Source organism: Chinchilla lanigera, unplaced genomic scaffold, assembly GCF_000276665.1.
Source record: "Chinchilla lanigera isolate Chin_1 unplaced genomic scaffold, ChiLan1.0 scaffold00036, whole genome shotgun sequence".
Lineage (NCBI taxonomy): Eukaryota > Metazoa > Chordata > Mammalia > Rodentia > Chinchillidae > Chinchilla > Chinchilla lanigera.
This window is the reverse complement of record NW_004955437.1, coordinates 2,666,549-2,684,642: the sequence shown is the minus strand read 5'-3', so window position 1 is coordinate 2,684,642 and position 18,094 is coordinate 2,666,549. Positions and strand designations below refer to the sequence as shown.

Below are 18,094 nucleotides of genomic sequence, written 5' to 3'. Positions count from 1 at the left end.
GCCGTCACTGTGTCCCTGGGCTGGAGACGAGCAGTGGGGGCATCGGAGGGTCAGGCTGAGTGACCAGACGGCCCCGGGGCGCCCTGGGGTGCTGGGTGCTGAGTCCCACCCCGCCGCCTTCTGCCCTCCGCACCCGTCCTCTTCCGTCCTGTGGCTTCTCCTCACGTCCACCCGTTCCTGGTGTGGCCTGTGCATTCCTTTCACCTGTGCTGGGCGCTGCCTGCGGGGAGCACAGGAGGGCAGTGAGGCCCCAGGGCTCTTATGCCGCCAAGCTGGGCTGAAGAGCAGCGCTGGGGGCCAGTGGGGAGCCAGCAGGCTGTCCCCACAGCCCGCGGTCAGGGCTGTGGAACGGGGCCTGCGGGACTGCAGGGCCCACAGGCCATGGGCAGGGGTCAGGGGGTGGCCTTGTCCTCCGTGGCTCCTCTGGCTGGAGGCTGGGACAGGAAGAGAGTGGGAAGGGTGATCCTGCGGGTCCCCAGCATCATCCCTACTGTGCCTCCGTTGCTCACCTGTGAAATCGCCCGCACCCCAGGACTCAGGAGGGCAGCACGCAGGGCTGCGGGGGACAGCCTGGACCTCGGGTCGCGGCTGGCTTCGCAGTGCTCATTGCGTTGATGAAAATGAAGAGAGGGCCGGGCACGGCCGCAGGCGCTAGCTGGGTGGCCGAGCTCGAGATCCTACAAAGGCCGCCAGAGCACTTCGGCACACACTGGGTCCCAAGTGCCACTCGGCCTCACCCTGGGCTGTGACCTGGTGCCCCCTGGCTGCACCGTTGCTCCCGGCTCCTGACCTCTGAAGAAAGAGATCTTTGACCCCCTTGTACAGGGAAGGGAAACTGAGGCTGAGAGGGGAAGTCCCTGAGGATGCGCAGCAGGAAGCAGCAGCACCAGGCTCGGGGCTGGGCCTCCAGCTCACTGCTCCGTGCCCGTAGCTTGGGCCCACGTTCCCACCTGTCCCTGCCGTTCCCCCCGCCCCTGTGCTTGTGAGTCGCACTCCCCAGTGCAGAGAACTGGACTCCTTCAGGTCTGGATTGAAACGTCAGCTGCAGGGGTTCCGCCCCGTAGCAGCGGTGATCACCCCCGGCTCATTAAGCCCTCCTTCTGTGAGTGTTTATCCTCCTTCCAGCGCCTCGGGAGAGCAAGATCGGTGGGTCCTGGTCCCCAGTACCTGGCAGGTCGTAGGCGCTCAGGAACGTTTGCTGAAGGCGCGGCTGGGGGTCAGGCACGGAACAGGCTCAGGGGTGCCGAGGAGGGACGGAAGCTGAGCTCCCCCACCTGGCACCAGGGGTGCAGCCCAGAGCAGGATGTGGAGGGGGCGCAGCCTGGGCCAGGCCTAGGGGCACAAACGGCCGCAGCCACGGCAGTGATGCCAGCGCTGCGTGTGATGCCAGGGTTCCTTCAGGGTCGGAGGGCCCGGCGCTCCCCACCGCAGCCGTCCCCTGGGGCCCAGGCGGAAGGCGGCAGCGGCAGCGCAGGACACAGAGGCCACGGCCCTCCCTGGAGAGCTGCGAAGCTGCCCTGATAAGGTGGGTACATTTCAAAGGGGCTGCTGGCAGGGACAGGGCGGCTGATAGTGGGGCCTCGTGGGGGCCGAGGCCGCCCCCTCCCCGCAGCGCCAGGTGGCCCAGCCCCCGGCCACTCGGCAGAACAGCCCGATTGTGCTCTTATCGGCTGCGGTTTCCCGGCCGGCGGCTCCGCGCGTTAATGGGGAAAAGGCAGCAGCCGGTGGGGTGGGTGGTGACGTGGGTCCTCCACCTCCGCCCCCCACCACGGCAGGGGGCACTCCTGGTGCCCGGGGGAGGGGCTGGCAACGCTGGGCCCAGGCAGGGAGGGCGGCAGGTGGCCCTTGGCTCCTCAGGGCACGGTGCCAGCCTCCCACTTCCCTCTGCCTCAGTTTCCCCACTGCAGTTAAAACAGGACGCTGGCGATGGTGGCGCTGGCTCTGAAGCTGTCGGGATGACCCGGTGCATTGACCCGGGGACTCGGCCGCCTCGCCTGGCACCGCACGGCCGCTCCCCTCCCACCTGGCTCACAGAGCAGCTGGCCAGAGGCAGGCAGGGCCGGCAGCAGTGAGCGGGTCCTTCTCCCCCTGCTGCCCCCACCCCGGCCCTAGTGCAGGAGCGGTGGCCTCTCTCGCAGCCCAGGCCTGGACCGCAGGCCCCAGGGCCTCCCTCCTGCCTCCCCAGGCCAGAAGCGCGCCCCCGCAGCACCAGGAAGCCCACAGGTGGCTGCTGGCGGGAGGGACGCAGGGGGTCAGCTTGCCCTCGGAGGCCGAGGCACCGGGAGACGGCGGCATCAGGTCAGGAACTCCTCCGAGCAGCTGTGCCTGCCCAGGGCCCGGCCCGTGCGGGTGTGGGCGGTGCCAGGTGCCGTGGTCCAGCTGTGCCTGAGGTAGGGGCTGGCGGCCGGGGCGCTGAGAATACCCTGCTGTGCTGGATCTCGGGGCACAGCCCCCATCGCCCAGCCCGGCCCGGTGCCCGGAGAGAGGCTCCCAGCGGGCCCAGCCCGACGCCGCCTCGTCCTGTCTGCGCATGAGTGGCCGGGACCCAGCCTGGACCTGCACGGCCGTCAGCTGGGACTCGCGGGGCAGCCTGGTCTGTGCCTCGCAGCTCCTTCGTGCCCCGGGGAGGATGGGAGCGCAGGGACACAGCAGAAAGCAAACTGACGCTGACAGACAGGTCCCTGTCGCCAGGAGCCCGAGGCTCAGGAAGACAGAGATGCTGGGGGGAAGAGACAGAGAACACGAACTTGGGGTACATGAAGTTTGTGACAGCTGGAGGGGACCCAGGAAGGCGTTCTGAGGAGAGGGCTCCGCAGATGGAAAAAGTAGGAGAGAAAGTCTCCAGGTGCGCTGGCACCCTCCTCTCAGCTACTCGGGAAGCAGAGGCAGGAGGGTTGCAAATCCAAGGCCAGCCTGGGCAACTTAGTGAGACCCTGTCTCAAAAAAAAAGGGGGGTAGGCCGGAGCGCAGCGGCAGAGCCCTTTCCTGACACCAGTTCAAGGCCCCGTGCTGTAGGGGGCCCGGGGCTCGGTAGATTGGGGAACACACGTGCCTGGATGGGGTCACACACACCAGGCCGTGTGCCGCCCAGGCGCCGGTGGCCAGCGCCTGGGACTCAACCTCAGCACGGGCTGAGGACAGTGAGTCCGGAGAGCTGTGGACCGGGCCAGATCTGCGCCCCAGCAGGGTGGGGTCCAACCCGAGCCGCACCATGATGCCACGCTGACCGGCTCCAGGTGTAGACGGGGTGTGTGTCACCAGAGTCCCTCCGGGTGGGCCCTGGCTGCCTCTTTTCCCCGCAGCATGGCCTGCTTGGGCACCAGACCCACCAGGACCCCTCATCGACATCACCCCCACGGCCCAGGCCGAGAAGAAAGAGTCCTCCCTCGCTCACTTTGGTGACTCTTTTTAGCTCTCAGAGGCTCCTTCCTGTCCCTCTTCAGCCATGGGTGTGCACAGCCACGGAGCAGGCCCAGGATGGCAGAGCCTTGTCTGTAGGCCAGGCCCACACAGGGAGAAGTAAAAAGTCTATCTCTTGTATAAAAGTCCTGAGATAGGCAGCCCTGAGCCAGGCAGTCTAACACTGGGATGGAGGTTCTATACAGTCCTCAGAGACCCAGGCTCCTTCTTGGTCAGTATTCTGCCATCTTTTCCTCAGGGTCCACGATGGCAGCCTCAATGCCAGCTCTCACAGCTACATTCCAGGCAGCTAGATGGAGGAAGGATAAAGAAAAAAGGCAATAGGGCTGGGGATTTAGCTCAGCGGCAAAAGCGCCTGCCTGACAAGCGCAAGGTCGTGAGTTCGGTTCCCGGTACCGGAGAAAAACAAACAAAAAAAAGAAAAAAGGCAATAAATGGTACATGTCAGCTTTGCTTTTTTTTTTTTTCAGTGCTAGAAATTGAACCCAATGCCTTGCATATGCTAGACAACTGCTCTACCTCTGAGCTACACCTTTATCCCTTACTAGCTTACTTTTAAGAAAGTTCTTAGAAATCTTGTCATATAACACTTCCATTTGGTTAGAGTCACACCTCACTGCCAGGCAGGCTGGGACAGTCTTCATTCCAGGTAGCCATGTGCCCTGCTAAAAATCATGGGGGCGGGGCAGGGATTTGTTCAGTGATATAGTGCTTGCCTGGCAAGTGCGAGGCCCTGAGTTTGATTCCCTGTACCAAAAAAATAAAAATAAAAATCATGCCTTGTTCATTAAAGAAAAGGGGGGAATGGCATTGGGGTAACCAGCTTTGCCCGGAACCCTACCACCTCAGTAGGCATCACTGGCCCCCGGTACGGTGCTCACAATGCTAGCACCCCAGATCCCAAGTGTGCTGGTGAGTAGCAGGTGCTTCTTGGCAGTGGCCGTCCGTACGCGTGCCTCAGAGCACCGGGCAGGGTCCTCCCAGAAACACGGGAGCCTGCGGGGCTGGGGGCCCATGGTCAGGCAGAGCCACCCCGGCACCTCGGGTCCCCTCCGCTGCGCCTCCGCCGGCCCCAGGTGTGACATCCTGTGCGTCCCCTGGCAACCGAGCTCTGCAGGTGGAGGGCGGGGTGGGTGCAGGGGGGAGCCCCCAACCACTGCCAGGGCCGGACCCCTGGGCAAGCAGGGAGCCCCTGAAGGGTTAACCAGGAGCCCGCCTGCGGTCTGAGGGAAGCAGGGAGTGTGTTTGCTCAGGTAAATAAGGAAGGATTACTTATAATGGGAGTCAGGCCTGGCCAGCTCTTCATCTCACAGCGCGGCACTTCCTCCCCGCGCATTCCTGCGCTCCGCGTGCCCACACTGCCCCGAGCCCACTGCGCCCCGCCAGCCCCCAGCCCGGCCGTCACAGTGACAGCAGGTGGCCTTGGGCACCGGTGGGGGCCTCCCCACAGGCACGCGGCCCTGACACTCACCGGCCGCCTTTGAGGGTGGCCAGGCTCCCCCGAGAGGCCGCCTCTGTCCCTACCCCTGCTGGCCCCCGGTCCCGCCGGCCTCCCCCATGCCTGGCTGAGACACCACAGTGGCCCCAGCTGCCCACACCTCTTCTGGTCTCCAAGGCTGGCAAGGCAGCACCCAACGCCGTGGGCACCGGGCAGCCAACAGGTAAGTCTGGTGGGAGGCCGGGGTGCCCACTGCTGGGAGCCCCGCAACCTCGGTTGGACTTTGGGGATGCTTTTGCAGTTCGGAGCTTGTGTTCCAGGCAGCAGGAACCCTGTGGCCCAGGTCCCTTCACCTTCACGGCCCCCTGACTCCTCCCCATGCTGCCCTGGTGGCCTCCCTGGGCAGAGCCTGCAGCCTGGGGGAGCCCCCCGCTCCCCCGTGTCCGTGGGCTCTGTGATGATCCCAGCTGCCCAGGCTGACAGGAAGTATGCAGGGGGTCCCAGCCCTGGAGGCCTGGCCGCTCCTGCTCCGCCCACAGCCTCTCAGCCACCCCCAGTCCTGGCTGCTCTACCAAGGGGTCTCCCTGGCTGTGACAGCAGGGGCTTGCTGGCCTGGAGGGTCCAGGCCGGGGCTGGGTGGGAAGAACCAGGCAGTGTGGCGTCCTTGAGCATCTGGGAAGCTGAGGCCTTGTGGGCCCACAGGGACGCAGCAGAGGGGTCTTGAAGGGGCCATAAGACCTCCAGATCCCTACAAGAGGGTGGAGGGGTGACAGGTGCGCAGCTGAAGGGCTTCATGTCTGGGGCGTGCACGCATGTTTGCGTGTGCCCACGTGTGTACGTGTGTGTGCAGGCCCCTCTCCTCACGCTAGCAGCTGCGGCCGCCCGGCAACGACACCTGGCCCACGGCCTCCCTTGTGACACGCGTGGCCTTCGTGCTGCTGCCCAGCGGGGCTGGGGCTCTGAGCATTTCCTGCCCCCACCACCTCAGCAAACCCCCAGTAAAGGGGCAGCTCCTCAGCACCAGCTGCTGGGCTCAGTAACAAAGCAAACAGGGCTCGGGCTGCCCCAGCCCAAGGTGGCAGCAGAGCAGGGAGGAGATGCCTGCCCTGCAAGGTGCCGGGCCTGCCTGTGGGCATCTGCACCCTGGGCCTAAAGCCGGAGGGGCAGCCTCAGAGCTGGGGGCAGTGGGCATCCTGGACGGGAGCCCCTGCCCCGGGGGGCCTGATGGGAAGGACAAGTGTTTCCCACGCGTGTCATCAATTATAAAGTTATAGCTCTCACTGGGACCCTCTGCGCAAATAGGGCTTCCGGACATCCACACCCAAGGGCAGGGCCTGCACCCAGTAGGTGCTCAATGAATGCTCAAGAATCATGAGTGACAGCAAACAGCGGGTCCAGGAGAGCCCACTGTTTACTGCCGAGGTCCTTGTGAGTGTATTAGCAGCTTGGGAAAAAGGCATACTTCTGTGCTGAATGGCTCAAGGTGATGTGGCCCGAGCGTAACCTGGAGCGGTCCGGGCTGCTGGGGGATGAAGGCGACCGTGGGGCCTGGTGCTCTCGTCACTCCTGTCCTCTGTTAAAGGCGGCTTATGGAGGGAACAAACTACAGCAGGGCTTTGAGGGCTGCATAGGAGTTGGTTAGAGACTGACAGGCTAGGTTTGCCAGCTTGTCTCCTGAGGTAGGGGAAGCTGGGAATTCCTTGCTCTGGCTCCTCCTAGAGGGCAGGGAGGGGTGGGTGAGGCCAGACAGCAGATGTCCCCTCCACTGTCCCCAGCACCAGCTTCCTCTCGGAGGCCCTCCTCACCTGTCTCCTCTAGCCCCCAGCCCCTCACCACCCACTCGCTCAGGGGCAGGGCTTGAGCCTAGCCTGGGACCCTCTCTGTCCCCAGTCCCTGCTTATGCCGTGTTCCCTGGCCCGGTGAGTGGCCCTGCTGGTGGAGCAACTCTTCCCAATGCAATTGTAGGCCGGGCTTGCCTTGGGCCCTTCCTGACATTTAGCGCGGGCTTTCTCCCTGGCCTTGTGTGGTTCCCAGCGAGGCCAGGGCGCTGCCAGCTTCTCTCCGCAGGAAAGGGGCTGTGAGTGATGGCTGGGCGAGGGTCCCCCAGGGGGACAGGCCCGGCTGCCTCTGCTCTTGGGCAAGTTGTCCTGGGGCTGCGGGGATCCCCACTCCCAGCGCGGCCTCCCAGGACTCTGCACCTGGGACCACATGGGCCCAGCGGCCCTCCTGCCCACCCCACCTACCTCTGACCTTTTGGATCCAATTCATTTCCGAGCCGCAGGTTCAGTTCCTTCTGACCTCGCGTGTGTCGTCGTGTCGGAGTGTCTTCACCTTGTCCCTGTGCCCCTGTCTGTGTCGGGAGGCGCCCAGGCTGGGCAGGGGGCTCCGGGCACCTCTCCTCCACCAGCCCCTGCAGACTCAGCAGCCAGAGTCGGCCCTGCCTCCGCCTCCCCGCCACACACAGGAGAAGAGAGCAGTTCCTGAAGCACACATGGCCGGGGGAAGGAGCACAGCCTTCCCGCACCTCTGTGCTGCCTGGAGACTCAAGCCGCAGCACCCGGCCGCCTTGCTGAGGTGCCCGAGGCCCAGCACACCGGCCACGGTGCCCAGGCAGGCGCTGTCGGACCGGTGGCCTCCGGTGTCCTCAGGCCTTGGCTTCAAGGACGAGGCTGGGCCAGCACTCCAAGATGCTGGACCCCTGCATAGGGCTGCATAGGAGTTGGTTGGGAGGGACGGAGGGAGAGTCTGTGGGTGCGCTGTCGGGGGGGCCCCAGCCTGCTCAAGGCAGAGGAAGTGCATGCGCAGGCTGAGTGAAGACAGGAATTGCAGTTTCTGGGTTGGGCAGAGCTGTGCTTGGATCCTCTGCCCACGCTCCAGACCCTGAGCTCGTCTGGGCTGGGGTCCCTGCCTTCTGGGGGAAGTGGGGACCCAGCACCCTTGCTGGAGCAGGGACAGCCTGGCAGGGGCGCTGCTGGCCAGAAGGGCAGGGCAGGTCTGTCAGAACCTCTGGACATCCACTCCAGGGATGATGACGGAAACTGAGTCACGCCTTTCCTCCTGCCCAAAATGCCAGGCCTGAATTACGTCTCTGCTGTCAGGGGAGCCCCTGCAGCCACTACTGGTTCTCCGCCACCTCCCTCCCAAGGCTTAGAGCCAGGCAAAGGGGCAGGAGGGGGCTGTGGGGCGTAGACTCACTCAGGACCCTGACCAGAAGTGAGCTGAGGGAGTGCAGGGAGCAAGGACTCGCCCCCCCACCAGCCCCGACCTCCTCCTTCCGAGCAAGCTCAGGCACGGGTGTGCTTGGGGCCAGCCAGTCCCTGCTGCTGCAAGCTGCAGCCCCCAGACCCTGCTCTGCGGAGCGTGACTTCCAGGGACCTGGAGGGCAGGCCGGGGACGGGCACTTGGGGGCTGCTGCGTGCAAGGCCAGGCAGGTGGCTTCTCTCCAAGGTGCTGAGCAGCAGATGGCGCGGGGCTGCCGGCGTGTGGCCCCCTGCCCACTCTCGCAGCTCTCAGCCAGGCCCGAGTCCCACCCCTACATGCTGGCTCCGCAGCCAAAGGGGCCCCGAGGTTTGGAGGGTCGAGGGAGGCCGTTAGAGGTGAGCCCAAGGAGGAGCCTCCCTCAGACCTTCTCCTTCCACAGGGCGGACGGCAGGTGGCTGCCCGTCACCCCGTCCCACCACCGCCCCGTGGGGTCTGAGCTGGGTCCTGGGCGCCCGTGGACAGGGTGGGTCTAGGAGGCCGTCGGGGTGCTGGGCCCATCTGACCCACACCACAGCCCAGTGGGAAACGGGGCCTGGGCTGGATGGGCTGTGGGAGACACCCAGGGCTGCCGTGGGGACCCCCCAGGGGACTGCATTTCCTGACACGGTGCCAGGCGGGTGTGGGAAGGGTCATGACAGGACAGCTGTGCTCTGCCTCTAATTCTGGTCTCTGCCTTCTCCCCCACCCGCCTGCGCGGGGGTCAGAGGGGCCAAGAGGGGCCCTTGGCAGTTCATCCCCCCACACACACCCGGCCTCTGCCAGCTGTTACCAAACCCTCATTGTCTGGAGGGGGAGCCGGGCTTGGGGCAGGAGGGAGCAGGACACGCGGCGCCCTAATCCACACACGCGGCTTAATCCAGAGGGATCAAGTGGAGGTTTGAGAGCCGGAGGCATCGCTCGGGAGACGGCCCCGGGGAGGGCTGGGCCGACTTCTGACCCGGGCCAGGCAGACACCAGGCTTGGCCCCGGACGGGGCCGACGGGTGGCACAGCGGCCTGCGTGTCAGGAGGCCTCTGGCCTGGCGCTGGCTGTGTGGTGTGATGCGGGCAGCTCCCTGCCACTCTCTGAGCCTCGGGTGCCCTGCGGAGGAGCCCCGTGCCAGGTGCTCGGCTGGGGGTTTCATCGTTGCCAAGGACCTGGCACAGGCTGGGGAGTGGGGGTTGGGGGTGCTGCAGGAGGGCTGCGAGGGGAGGAGAGCCACAGGCATCCCTGGCAGGACCGCCCTGCACAGGAGAAATGAGCCTGGTGCTATTCCCACGTCGCCCCTGCTCGGACCCACACCCCGTGATAACCAGCGCATGGTGCTCACCTACTCTAGCGCCGCGGGACACGACCCCATGCCCCTGCAGATCTGGGCCGGGTAGGCGTGGGCTCAGGCGGGTCCAGCCACTCCCAGGGCCAGAGGCACAGGTGCCGCCAGGCCTCCGCGCAAAGGGCGCGGGTCTGAGGAACGGGTCGGGTCAGAGGGAGAGGAGCAGCAGGAGGCAGGGATGGATGTTGTGGCACAAAGGAGCCCAAGCAGGAGCCCCGCAGACGCCCCAGGAAGAGGGACAGGTGGGGAGCTTGGGGCAGCTGCATGACCCCTTGAGCCTCCGCAGCTGCGTCTACACGGCAGGGCCCAAGCCCAGGCTTCCAGGCGTGGGTGACGGGGCCGGCAGGGTGTGCAGCCTGGGCCACCCGGTGGGGCTGGCAGAGCAGCCAGTGGGCACCCCAGGCCTGCTCCCTGCCAGCGAGGCGCAGCCCGACCTGGGCCATGTTAACCATTAACTCAGGAGGCCCTGGAGCCAGGCCAGGCTTGGGGAGCAGCACCTTGCATTTTGCAGGGCGAGGGGAGCTGGCATGTGGGGTGCAGAGGGCAGGGTAGGAATTCTCTGCTGGTGACAGCGCCCCGGGCCGGGAGTCGGGAGGTCCAGATCCAGGCCATGTACCTCTTTGCGCCTTGACTCCCCGCTCAGAACAGGGGCGAGAATGAATCCTGGGCGGGCTGCCATCCTCCTGGGCAGAGGACAGATGCCTGGGGCTGGCAGATCATCGCACAAAGTGTGGGGAGCGCTGCCCCCACCACCCCATCCCTCCCCACTGACCCCGCAGCGGAGCCCAGACCGGCCCAGGCCTTGGAGGAATCGAGCCCCCTGCCTCTTGGAAGCGCGGCCTCTTGGCCTGCGGCCCTGGGTTGGCAGAGACCAGCCTAACGTGGCAGGCGCAGGGCCCTGGGGACGTGGACAGAGCAGAGGGCTGGTGGGGGGGGACGGGGCTCTGCAGGGTGGAGCCACCTGGGCAGGGCGTGGGCACCAGCCAGGGTGGGACCCGAGCAGGGCAGGCTGTGCGCACTGCCTGGGTAAATAACGCCGGCTCACAGCACACACGAGTATTTGCAGAGAAGGTCTTGAAACGGCGCCAGGCCTGCCCTCTGTCCCCCACAACCCCAGCCCCCTCTGTCCCTGCCCACCCCACCCACCCTGACCTTTTCTTCCTTGTCACTTAAAGGAGCCCTTGAAAGGACGACCTGATGCCAAAGGGAACAGCCCTTTGTCTTGCTGGCAGGAAACTATAGGGCTGCCATGTAAGGTTGGGAAGGTTGGGCACTGAGCAAGGGGTAGGCAGGGGAAACTGCAGTTCTCCCCGGCTCTAGTCACCGAGCTCGCTCTCCAGAGAGGAAGGGACGTCCCTTTCTGAGTTTTCAGGAAGGTCTCGAGCAGGCTAGCTGCCCACCGAGGCTGTACAGGCTGGTCCACAGGGTGAGTGGAGATGGCCAGGGAGCCCCGTGCCCACCCTGCCATGTCAGGTACCACTAGACAGGCCGCTGCCAGTCGAGGCTGTGCACCTCCCCCTCCTGTCCAGACACCGTCCCCCAAGTCACACAAAGGCCTTTGAAGTCGCTGTTGTCCCCACTCTACCCCCAGTTCTCAGGTGACCCAAGAGTGAGGTTTCTGTCACCCAGGGCCAGGGGCCACTCCTCCTGAGGGCCTGGGCACCCCACCGAAGGGGCAAACCAGCCCATCGTCCCCGCGGGCAGTGCCCCTTGCCTCCTCTTGTTTTTTCTTTTTGTGGTGGCACTGGGGATTGAACCCAGGACCTTCGCACTGAGCTACTTCCCTGGTTCTTTTTAATTTTTTTTATTTTGCGACAAAGTCTCATTGAGTTGCCCAGCATGGGCTCCAACTTGCAATCCTCCTCAGCCTCCCAGAGCACTGGCCTTACTCCTGTCCTCCCTGCCATGCACCCCTTGAAGTTCTCGGGGGCACACACCTCTTGGTAACCTTCTACTTCTGTTGGAGCTCTTGAGTCTCAGACCATAACTCACTAATGGTTCCAGGGACCCCAGGGTTTTATTATGTCAACCTTGGAAGTCCCTTCCTCCAGACTGCACACTGATTCGGTTCTGAGGACAGCCTGGGGAGGGTTCCCGGACCCAGCGACAGGCACAGCACGAGTTAGTTTGGCTTGCAGGAAGGATTGGGACAGGAAGGGTGCCCTGTCTAAACCTCAATTTGCTCATCTGCCAAATGGGCCACTGGCACTTTCCATCCTAAGCCTCAGGGTTGTTTTAAGCTCATCACTTGGGCTCAGATTTGCAGCTTGAGGCCGGCCTGGCCCCTCTCCTGGCCCTGTCTTCCCACTAGCACTGATCTCGATGCCCAGTGACCCAGAAGCCCCCGCCCCCGGGCCCCTCTTCCCTGTAACCAGCTTAACGGCCACGCGGGAGGCGGTCAGCCTGTCTCCTTCCTCCCTGCAGACACCGCTGCCAGCCGGAGCAGCAGCGGCATGGGCAGCGCCAGCCCGGGCCTGAGCACTGTGCCCCCCGGCTGCCTGCTGCTGCCCCCCGACGCGGCGCTGCGCTCAGGCCTGGAGAAGGCAGCGGGGCCCGGGAAAGGGGACTGGAGCCCCAGCCCGCCCGCCACGCCCGAGCAGGGCCTGTCCACCTTCTACCTCTCCGACTTCGACATGTTGTACCCCGAGGACGGCACCTGGGTGGCCAAGGGCCCCGCGGCCAGCACCCAGGAGGAGCCGCCCGAGGAGCCCGAGCAGTGCCCGGTCATCGACAGCCAGGCCCCGGGGGGCAGCCTGGACCTGGCGCCGGGCGGGCTGGCGCTGGAGGAGCACTCGCTGGAGCAGGTGCAGTCCATGGTGGTGGGCGAGGTGCTCAAGGACATCGAGACGGCCTGCAAGCTGCTCAACATCGCCGCCGGTGAGCGCTCCCCCTGCGGCTGCCCGGGCTCCGGTGGGGCTGGGCTTGTGGGGCGGGGCACCACCGACACAGTACCACAGCCTGGCTGGGAGGGTCCCGCCGACCCCGGCCCCGCCTTGCCGCCCAGAGCCCCCTGAACAGGCGCGGGGTGAGGGGGACCCTGGCTTGGCTCTGCTCCAGGACCCGCTCTGCTCCCCTGTTCTCAGCCTCCTGCAGCACCCACCCCGGGCCCTCGCACCCATAGCCCCTCAGCCTGGCTATGCCATGTCCCCCGCATCCACTCGAGCCTTCCCCGCCCGTCAGGTCCTGGCCCAGGTGCCACAGTCTCAGTGAGGGCGTCCTGCCCCTCCAGCGATGCTGCTGCCCACCTCCAGCTCCTACTCCCTTACCCGCTGTCGGTCTCTCTCAGTGCCAACTCTCCTCAGACCTGCTGCTTTCCCTTCTCCTTTACCCTCTGCGTCTCCCTCTAGAATCCACATGCCACAGGGGCAGGGATTTACCCCCTGCTTGTTCATCTCCACACCCCAGTGCCTTGGGCAGCATCTGGATATAATAGCTGCTGAATAAACAGCTGTGGAGTACATTCAACCCCAAGCGCTCGTCCATTCCCCAGGCCCTGTTCCAAGATCAGGGAACTAAGTGGGGACACAGTGTAAGGTCCCTGTGTCCCTGGGCTGGTGTTATGGTGCGGGAACGGGTAGGAAATAAGCAGACCCATGTGCCCTGCCATGTGTGGTAAGGAGGGCACAGCTGGCCAAGCATGCTGGCCCCTGCCGGGCAGGGAAGGTAGGTGTGGGCCTGTCCCGTCCACAACTTTCACAAAGAAGTGGGGCTCCTCCGCAGCCCTCAGGCCCAGCCCCTGTCCACAGCGGCCCATCTGCCAATGGCCCGATGGCCTGGTCCTCCCATTTCTACCGCACCCCACCCTGGGAGGTCCCTGTGCCCTCAGAACAATGGGACAGAAACAAATCACTTTGACCTGGTGAGGAAATGGTCTTATTACAAGGAGGTCGAGGTGTTCACCTGCTGTTCCCTTGGAGGCCCTGCTGTAACTGCACCCACCAGCCCAGCCCCTGTGTGCCCTACCCGGGGGCCACGGGGTCTGAGCCAGTGACCAGTGACCACCCTGGCCCCTGAGGCCCCATAGCCTCCCCGGACTCTGCTGCTTGTGGACTCAGCATGCATGCATCGAACAGCTACCGTGCACCTCAGCGGGCCTGTTTCCTCCTCTGTAAAGTACCCGGATGAAGTCATGTGTGTGTGTGTGTGTGGGGGGGGTTATAACACTATGAGATGCTACTGAAAAATACAGCCGGAGGTTAAATTTTAAAATATGTTCCTGTAAAAGACACATCGAGGTGAATCCCCCTCAAAATCCTCCCCCTGGCATCAAACACACTCATCCCATTGTCCTTGCCAATTTCTGCAGCAGCTCTGGAGTCCTCTTTCCTGAGTGTCTTTTATTTTATTTTATTTTTTTGGTTTTTGGTTTTTCTCCGGTACCGGGAACCGAACTCACGACCTTGCGCTTGCCAGGCAGGCGCTTTTGCCGCTGAGCTCAATCCCCAGCCCCTTTCCTGAGTGTCTTTACCTGTGTTGTCCTGGCTGCCTTAGTGTCCGGCATCGATCCGAGACGCTTCCCTTTCACAGTCCCTTGGAGGGAGTCACGCAGCACCAGGTCCAGTAATAAGGCAGACGCTGTCACAGCCTGCCTTTCTACTGGACGGCGCTCAGCGGCAGCATTCACCGCATTTTTGATTACATCTTGATGTGAGCGAGGACTTCAGAGCTGCTTCAGAAAGTGACAAGAACGAGGGGCTCAGGGGAGGGTTCTGAGGGGGATTCAGAGCAATGTGCCTCCTGCTGTTACAATTTTTAAAATTTAAGCGTTCACCATATATTCTGTTCGTCCCTTGTCATCCCTGGCTCGGTTTTTCTCTGGTTCTTAGGGGGCTGGGAAAGCAAGAAGTAGCTAAGGAGAAGGTCAGGTGTTTCTGGTTTAATGTCCCCATCCCTCCAGGGCTGAGGCTCCGCTGGAAATTCCTTTGGAGGGCCACAGGGCCCTGGCTTGAGCCCTGTTTGTTTTTAGGGTCCTGGCTATGCCCTCTGGCTCCTGTCTTTCCTGATGTACCTTCCTCCTCCAGGCCCCTAACGTCCTGCCCAGACCTGGCTCACCCCCCTCTCAAACAGCCCATAATCCCGGGGCACAGAGGGTTGCATTGGAGCCCGGTGGGTGTCTCTCCCCCAGACCCCGTGGACTGGAGCCCCGGCAACGTGCAGAAGTGGCTCCTGTGGACCGAGCACCAGTACCGGCTGCCCCCCGTGGGCACGGCCTTCCAGGAACTGGGGGGCAAGGAGCTGTGCGCCCTGTCTGAGGAGCAGTTCCGCCAGCGCTCGCCCCTGGGCGGGGACGTGCTGCACGCCCACCTGGACATCTGGAAATCAGGTGGGACGGTGGGGGCCAGTGAGGCCAGGATGCAGGCTGATCTCCTCCACGGGAGAGCAGCCCCTGCTCCCATCTGAACGCCCCTGAGAATTCAGCCCCAGTGACAACAGCCTGCCTGGGTCCTAGGGAACCTCACCAATCCACCCTGGCCCTGCCAAGTCCACAGAACTTAACACAGAGCACAAGGAAGACAAAAGGTAGAAGTCAGAGCCAGGCACAGTGGTGCACACCCATAATCTCAGCACTCTGGGCAATTTAGTGACTTAGAGAGACCCTGTCTCAAAATTAAAAAAAAAACCAAAACAGTAATCTCGTCCTTCTGGAGGCAGAGGCAGGAGGAGTTCAACGCCAGCCTGAACTACATAGTCCAAATGGGACTTGAATTCAAGATCCTCCTGCCTCAGCCTCCCAGAATGCTGGGATTACAGGTGTGAGCCATCTCACCCAGCTGCTGTATACTTTTCAATGGCCATGTGCCAACCCACACGTTTACATTGTCTCCGTGGCAAGGGCCAACCTCTGCTGTATACAGCTGCCCACTTTGCTCGGTCAGTCAAGGTCCCTGCTTTAAGGCCTTGAAAGAACAAGGGGACAGGAGCCAGGCACAGGATCCCACCACAGACCGGCACCCCGCAGCTCGGGCCCCCGGCAGCGGGTGGTGACATGGACAGGAGCACCCCCTCCCTGCTGTCGTCATGGAGGTGCGCGAGCTGAGCCTGGCCAGCAGCGGGAGGCTGGAGGGGCTGGAGGAACTCGGTGCCCTGGGGGGCCGGAGGGCAGGGAGCGGATGTTACAGTCCGGGCCCTGAGCGACACCCCCACACCCGCTGGCTCTCAGGTGCACCCCAGGGGACGCATCCGCACCGGGACTCATGAAGCAGGGACGTTCGCAGGGGCTCTGAGCTCTGAAATCCTAAAACGCCCAGGAAGCTCCTCACAAGGAGCTTGCTTTCAGATCAGTGATTAGCAGGAGCTGCAGGGGGACACCCCAGCCACCCCCGGGGGGGCTCTATGGCCCCGCAGTGGCTCCCATTAGCTCTCCCTGCCTCCCCTGGGCCCCTCCTGGATCCCCAACCTGCTCTCCTTGCCCCACAGCGGCTTGGATGAAGGCGAGGACCTCGCCAGGGGCTGTCCACTGCTGCGGTGAGCCTGGCGGGGGGCGCAGGGAGGGCGGCCGGAAGGCAGGGTGGCTGCCTCCCAGGCCGAGTGGCTTCAGCGGCCCACTCACTGCCCTCCCCTGGCCGCCAGCGTCCACCAGCGAGGACAGCTGGACTGACAGCGAGGTGGACTCGTCCTGCTCCGGGCAGCCCATCCATCTGTGGCAGTTCCTGCGGGAGCTGCTGCTGAAGCCACACAGCTACGGCCGCCTCATCCGCTGGCTCAACAAGGAGAAGGGTGAGCGTGGCTCTGGGCCGGGCGCTGGGGCCCTGGGGGCTTGGGAGCTGCCCCCCTCTTTGCTGGATGCTGCCACACAGCTGCCATCGGCTGCCCCGGGGTCTGGGGAGCCCGCCACACCCCGTCCTGCTGAGGGTCCCACACCGAACTGTCGGTCTCTGCCTTTCTCTTTCCTGGCCCGTCTGCACCTCCGCCTCTCTCTGGACCCCCCTGCCCCCCCAGGCATCTTCAAAATCGAGGACTCTGCCCAGGTGGCCCGGCTGTGGGGCATCCGTAAGAACCGCCCCGCCATGAACTACGACAAGCTGAGCCGCTCCATCCGCCAGTATTACAAGAAGGGGATCATCCGCAAGCCGGACATCTCCCAGCGCCTCGTCTACCAGTTCGTGCACCCCATCTGAGGCCTGCAGCCACCTGGCCACCCCTGTCCTGCCGCCTTGGCCCTGGCCAGATGTGGCTGGGCTCAGGGACAAAGGGCAGCCTGAGGTTGGGTCCCCAAGCACAAGGTCAGGGAGGGCGGCCTGCTGCTGCTAGGGGTACAGCACGCTCCCTGGGGACCCAGGCCCTTGCTGCTTCCATGTACAGTGCCCTGGTGGATGCAGGGTAACAGGCCGCTCCCTGGCACAGGCCCCCGCCACCTCCACCTCGGACCCCACAGGTCCAGAGCAGCGCCTCGGAACAGCAGGGACATGGCCATGGCTGTGAACACTGGGGCTTCCTCTGTTCAAGCCCCGCTGCCCACTCTGCCCCAGGCCTGGCGTGGGGCTAGGAGACATCTGTACCCTGAGCTGGGAGCCAGGAGTGCTCCCAGGAACAGGATGTGGGGAAACAGACAGGTCCCCAGGGCCTGTGAGGGGATGGGACAGCCCAGAGCCCATCAGTGGTCAAGTGGTCACAGAAGATCCGTGGTGCATGGTAACACACACACCTGTGATCCGAGCACTTTGGGAGGCTGAGGCAGGAGAATGGCGAGTTGGAGACCAGTCTGGGCAATTTAGCAATTTAACAAGACCCAGCCTCAAAATAATTTTTTTTTTTTTTTTTTGGTACCGGGAATCAAATCAAAATAAATTTTTTAAAAAAATTTTTAAAAAGGATGAGAATGTTAGCTCAGTATGAATTCCTAGTATTCCAGGAAAGTTTTTAAAAAAATTTGTTTTAGTTACAGGGGCCTGAGATAGCAGGGGAAGGTGGCACTGAGCTGGGCCCCGAAGATTAAAGGGATAACGGGGTCGGTAGCAGTTTGTGGGGAAGACGGTCAAGACCGCGGGTCCGGGGAGGGGGGACCGTCACACCCCGCCCCCGCAGGAGGCAGCTGGGGGCTGGAGGGGGCGGGAACGCGCATTTGCGCATGTGCGGGGAGGCCACACCCACCGCCGCTGTCCAGGCTAGAATGTCCTTCGGAGCGTTCGGGCACTGGAGGATCCTGAGGGCCCGCGCCCCGCCGGGCGCGCCGCTTCCCCCGTCACTGACCTTCCCACCCCTGCAGTAGTGTGTGCTCCCGTTTCCCAGGGCCACCCTGAGGCTCAGGGAGGCTGGATGACAGCAGTCCTCCGCCGCGCTCTCCCGGAGCACAGCCGTCCCTCCCCTCCACCCCTCCGGCCTCAGGGCTGGTGGGCACCAACCCGAAACCTGCAGCCCGCGTCCCAGGTCCCAGCCGCGCTTCCAGGGAACGGGGAGGCGCTGGCCCCACCCAGGCCACCGAGGGTTAACCGCGGCCCTGGACGCCTGCCTTCCGCCCCCAGCGATTTTATTGTCTTCGGAAGAAAGTTTACTCCTGGCAGCGAGCAAACAGCGCCTTGGCATCTGCCAGCTGGGACTGGACCCGAGGAGGAGGGGGCCCTGCTGTCTCCGGGCCCGGGAGGGGGCAGACCGGGAGCCGGGCCAGAAGCGGCCTCTGCTCTGCTGAACCAACTGGTTTTGTCTGTGGCCAGCCCGCCCCACCC

The 18,094-nt window shown here is 63.9% G+C and overlaps 1 protein-coding gene across 2 annotated transcripts; it reads left to right on the top strand.

Moving 5' to 3' along the window:
* Positions 1-4,702: 4,702 nt before the first annotated feature.
* On the top strand, positions 4,703-17,144 carry Spdef (SAM pointed domain containing ETS transcription factor). Of its 2 annotated transcripts, none has more exons than XM_013517102.1 (6): positions 4,703-5,081; positions 11,856-12,308; positions 14,557-14,754; positions 15,849-15,896; positions 16,002-16,148; positions 16,400-16,527. In XM_013517102.1, the coding sequence occupies exons 2-6, from the start codon at positions 11,885-11,887 to the stop codon at positions 16,423-16,425; spliced, it is 843 nt and encodes a 280-aa protein (XP_013372556.1). In that variant the 5' UTR covers positions 4,703-5,081; positions 11,856-11,884; the 3' UTR covers positions 16,426-16,527. The 2 variants fall into 2 exon arrangements, with proteins under 2 accessions (XP_013372556.1, XP_005389585.1); XM_005389528.2 differs by having other exon boundaries at positions 4,707-5,081; positions 16,371-17,144.
* Positions 17,145-18,094: the final 950 nt, after the last annotated feature.

Coding starts and splice junctions, on each gene's coding strand:
- Spdef (XM_005389528.2), top strand. CDS start 11,885: ATGGGCAGCGCCAGCCCGGGCCTGAGCACTGTGCCCCCCGGCTGCCTG. Junction 14,755..15,848: donor CCTGGACATCTGGAAATCAG/GTGGGACGGTGG, acceptor CTTGCCCCACAG/CGGCTTGGATGAAGGCGAGG. Junction 16,149..16,370: donor CTGGCTCAACAAGGAGAAGG/GTGAGCGTGGCT, acceptor CTGCCCCCCCAG/GCATCTTCAAAATCGAGGAC.